Here is a 5000-nt window from a genome sequence, read left to right as displayed (position 1 = left end):
GCTAGGTTTAAGGGTTGCTTTCAACAAACTTGCAAAAAAGAGATTGACTGGAGAATTGAACTTCTGCCTACAGTTGCATCACTGACACATCCCACGGTCCATGGACTATGACTCACCCATTCACACCAATTTTTCACTCTTGCTCCTATACCAAGATAACCTATTGAACCTATTGATGCATGTTCATTTTATTACCATTTTCAGAAGGTGTGCCATCAGAGTCACCAAATCCTGATGAAAAAAAAAAAAAAAAAGTAACACACGGTCAAAGTGGTTACAATCTTTAGAACATCTGCATTACTTTAACTTCCCCAAATTATGGCAGAAATTAGTTAATACAGAATAACTCAATAGTTTTCAAGGCCATGTAAAGGACCGCATTTTGATGATTGTATGCTTTTAGGCAATCATTTTCAAACGTCTCCACTTTCACCTGTCCACACTAAGGCCATCTGTTGTGGTTGTGGACTCAGCAAGGGCCAGAAGTACATTAGCCTTTGGCTATTAAGTGTAACCCTTGTAAAAGAAAGACTTCACTGCATGCCCAATTATTTTGATATCCAACATAACATGTCTGTTTAAGTCTAAGCCTTGGCTACCTATTTCCAACAATAAGGCAAGGGTAAAGGTTAGAGTTATTATTATCTCAGGGCAAATGCAGCAGTGTTTATCCTTACTTGATAAGGAGCATTTGGGGGACACTTTGTGACGTTAACTGTCTGTATTTCGAGAGTCCAGTGATGTTGAAACTAGGGAGACTTTGTGATGCTTAATGAAATCTGTGTGCATTTCTGGACATAATCTGAAACTACCTGTAACTAGAAAACTGGCACAACTCACCATCCTTTCTTGCAATATAAGCGAGTAGATTGTGAAGGGTGTAGTTTGACTAGATACGGCCAAAAGCATATTTAAGGTGCCTCTTAGGTATGTTCTCCAGGCAAAGCACCAGTCAGCCAGATCTAATATACATCCAGGTGTACTGTTGACGTAATTCGGAGGACTGGGAAGAAAATTTTTAATGCTGTATTCCACAACTGTGCACGGCTTTGGGTGTTGTTTCCAAACTCCCTGCAGTATTTCCATCGCCAAAACTCAACAGATCATTCCGTGTCTACCACAATCATTTCCTGTTACTGAATGAACATTCAAGTAGACTTGACGCGCCGTTGTGGGATACGGCATTAAAATTTTTCACCCCAGTCCTCCGAATTACATCACCAGATCATCTGGATAAAATTGTGGAGGTAGGAGGCTTGGACATAATGCTCACTACGCCAGCTTAACTCCTTATGGCACACAGCAGAGGATAACCCCTTCACTGAACAAAAAGAAACCGTCAAGTTTTTACCTTTGGGAATTGCAAAGTAACTCTTAGATGTCATTGTAAAGGCAGTACCGGTAGTTCTTGCCGATGAGGCTGGAGTATAAACCTATAACCTACTGAAAAGTCAAGTGTGCATTTTTAACTTACCACGATAATCTATCGTTATGGCATGGTAGCCCCAGGAACTGAAAAGCTAGAGAACAGATAAAAATAATATATCACGATTATTTCATGGGAAACAATACTATCAGTTTATATACTTGAAGGGGGTGGGGCAGGAGGTGGGGGGAGGGAGGGTCCGACCTTAACTACAGACAAACTAGCTAAGAATACTGCTAAGTGCTTTGTTCAGGACAGTTTTCTGCAGATGCAGAAGTCTCATGAGGGAGATCTTTTCATGACCTTTGCAACACAATCTTCCCACAGTAAAATCAATTTTGCAACTTTTTGCCAAGAGTTAGCCCACAAACGCAGACGTATTTCCTGTGGTTGTTTCTCTTCCCCTACCCCCCTGACCACTAACTGCAGACCTTTGGTTAAGAAATGTGTAACTGACACAAACTTATAATAACAAAGGGCTGGCATGTAACAGGAAGTCTTGTGGTATTCTTAGTTTTAACCCAGACAAAAGAAAACGTTGCAGATTCCAAGTGGGTTAGGGTGACATTAATTGGCTGTAATGCAAAGAAGAAGATTTAAACACTGACCTTGCAGAGTTGTACTCTGCGATCTTCACCTCTAGGAAACAAACACACTAACATGTGAACTATTTAATGTACAGGCTATAGGCCATTCTCTATTATTTTATCGGCAACCTTTAGACCTGACATGTGTGTGTCACAAAAATTGCATTCTTAAACTAGTGAGCCTTGACTGTCATTTTCTCCTTGATCCAGCTTTCTCAAGATCTTAAAGTTAGTAATGGCAGACCATTAAATAGGAAAATTCCAGTTAAAATAAACAGGTGTCTGTACATATTTTGGAAATCAGGCTAGGCATGGGAGAATCTAAACAGCAAACATGAATATCATTTTAATTCAATCGTAACAATTTAAACCAGTCCTGCAACCTTTCACTAGGGACTCCAGAAGAAAGCAATGAGAAAGTTATCAAAATTAAAAATAGTAAATCCACTTTATACTACATACATGTAACTCTGTAACATCAGGGGTTCTCGACATTTTGAATATATGGGATCTAATTATTATTAAGGCCTTTCAAAGGGAAAAGCTAGCAAGGGACATTATTCTAAAAAATGGCAACACAAGACTTCTTGAAGATCAGTGGCAAGCATCCTGGATACACCACTATGTTGTTACCTAATCAGAAATACTGATAACAGAAAGTTATGGTAATGGCAACAATATTATTGTGACTTGGAAGTCCTCATTATAAAGCATGTGGAATACACAAGGGAATGTTTGTAATCTCCGGGCCCCAGTTGTTCGAAGGGTGGATAACGCTATGCACTGGATAACTAAATTGGTTTTGCTAGCAAGTGTTTATCCACTGGATAGACTGTGATTTATCTGGTGGATAGTATTATTCACCTTTTGAACAACTGAACAGTGTGCCTACCTTGTATGAGCATTGCCATGGAGATATAGAATAACAGGTCTACCATCTTTGAGGTGGGAATGTTCATTGGCTTGCGATGAATCTTTTATCTCAGGTGAATGTACAGATGGAATATCCCTAGATGACATTTTATTTTAACTTACCCAGTGCTAAATGCATGTACACACTAAATTTCCAGTGGTTTCACATACACAAGTGCTGGGAAGGGGGATTGCTATTTAAACAAATAATACAACTTTTTCCTCCAAAGTATGTGATTGCCTAAAAAACAAGTTGCACCTTCTTTGCATGTCACTAAAAGAATGGCATTGTCCAATTCTCAAAACACAAAATCAAACTTTTATAATTTTGTCGATCAGTTCTCATATCCATTTTGACTGACGAAAATGATATTAATTAAGCACTTAAAATTAAACTTACTGTATGATACTGTATGAAAGGTGAAACAAAAGTACTCAAAAATAGGCCTTTTTCAATAAATATATTAAAAATTTTCAACTCAAAAGTGAGGTTTAGAGGACAAAGACAAAGGAAAGTGGATGATATGCAAATATTTTTCTCATTCATTCCAACATGTTTCTACTGTTTTTGTCCTCACTGCTTCACTATCAGGCTGAAGATTTGATATTTCGAAAATGGTCTATTCGCCAATATTTTGAATGTGCAGGTAGGCTTCAGAAATAGTCTATCTAGAAATTGTTGCTTTGGTCTTTTGATGCATTTTCCTTTCATTTACAAGAAGTTAAACACAGAGATCTGATGGATTAAGGGACATGCTGAAGTGGAGACTTATTTTCAGAAGTAAATTCTTGAAAATACTGTACAGGGCAAGCTGGAAAAATGCAATAACTTTGAAGTGTACATGTTACACGACAATTACACCAGTCCCTTTTGGTACGTGGTGCACTTAAACTAAAAACGATCTATGGAAACACACACATCAAACTTACCATGCTCCTAATTTTCCAGCAGAACCATCAATGTAAAAATGAACAGTATTTACAGGCAGACCAAAAGAAATGGGATCTGACAAGTTATGAAATGGATTTTTCACTTGGCATGTGGAGAAAGAAAAAGAGAAAATTAGGGAAAATTCATTTCTGAGTTGATTGTTTAAAAAAAACTAAGACCAAAAACTACCCAATGAATCAAAATGAATACAAATTCGTTACCCAAAATACATGTAATTGTTATTATAGTCCTCAGCAAACTAAGATCTCAACTCTTTCTCCTGTAAGAGATGCCCTATTTCTGGTCACAGTGTCACTGTGAGGACTAGGGCAGGGGAAGACATTGCATTCTGAGATATAGGTAATAGAAAGCTAATACAGTGTAGATGCTCCCTCTAACAACATGTACATGTTGCAGTTAATATTTTTTTAATTAATTTTATTTTTAACTAGGTAAATTATTTTAAACTAGGTAGCCCTCTTCGTTACTCCTGTACCCACCCACTCTACAACACTTCTCACAGACATTTCATACTCCTGCATCATGAAAATCAGTATTTCCTGGTCTTGGTGATTTTCTGAATCACAAAAATCACCAAGACTAGGAAACCGAGTAGCAGTGCTGAGCCCACAATCGAGTATAAGTCTACTACGGTTTTACCCTGTGTCACAGGCCTATCCGAACAACTTCGCCGCTGCCTACAGCAACAAGGTATACACGCTGTTTTCAAGTCGGAGACTACATTAAGATCACATCTAGTATGACCGAAAGATGCTTTCGAGCCAACTAAACAAGATGGTGTGGTTTACAGGATTCCCTGTGAATGCGGAAAAGTCCACATCGGCGAGATTGGACTGAGACCTATGCAAGATAGAATCAAAGAACATGAGTGACACATCCAACTTGGCCGTACCCAGACCTCTTGAAACCCTTAACTCTTTATGGGATACCTTATTACAGGTTAAATCATCTAGCACTAGCCAGAAGAAAATCAATCGGTGTCAATCTTAGAGGTGGAAAGACAAAGACATTTGCATAATTTTCTGAGATATAGCTATCATAGAAGGAGTGACAACTTACAAGGATGTAAATATATTATAAGCTCCCTCACAGCTGGTGAACAATACATAAGTATAACACAAGC

The 5000-nt window shown here is 38.2% G+C and overlaps 1 protein-coding gene across 2 annotated transcripts in view; it reads right to left on the bottom strand.

The window, feature by feature from the left end:
- The window catches only part of LOC138026377 (lysophosphatidylserine lipase ABHD12-like), a 78678-nt gene that overhangs the window by 71684 nt on the left and 1994 nt on the right, over positions 1 to 5000 (bottom strand). For both annotated transcript variants that reach the window (XM_068873711.1, XM_068873710.1), the window contains exons 3-8: positions 4937 to 5000; positions 3856 to 3958; positions 2906 to 3022; positions 2035 to 2065; positions 1475 to 1520; positions 196 to 231 (exon numbers count right to left, since the gene is read on the bottom strand). The exon at positions 4937 to 5000 is cut by the window's right edge and continues 46 nt beyond it. In XM_068873711.1, coding sequence (XP_068729812.1) covers positions 196 to 231; positions 1475 to 1520; positions 2035 to 2065; positions 2906 to 3022; positions 3856 to 3958; positions 4937 to 5000 — 397 coding nt within the window. The remainder of the gene's footprint in view (positions 1 to 195; positions 232 to 1474; positions 1521 to 2034; positions 2066 to 2905; positions 3023 to 3855; positions 3959 to 4936) is intronic.

Source organism: Montipora capricornis, chromosome 12 (genome assembly GCF_036669925.1).
Source record: "Montipora capricornis isolate CH-2021 chromosome 12, ASM3666992v2, whole genome shotgun sequence".
NCBI lineage: Eukaryota > Metazoa > Cnidaria > Anthozoa > Scleractinia > Acroporidae > Montipora > Montipora capricornis.
Note: the sequence above shows the minus strand (reverse complement) of the source record. Positions and strands in the feature narration are given on the sequence as shown.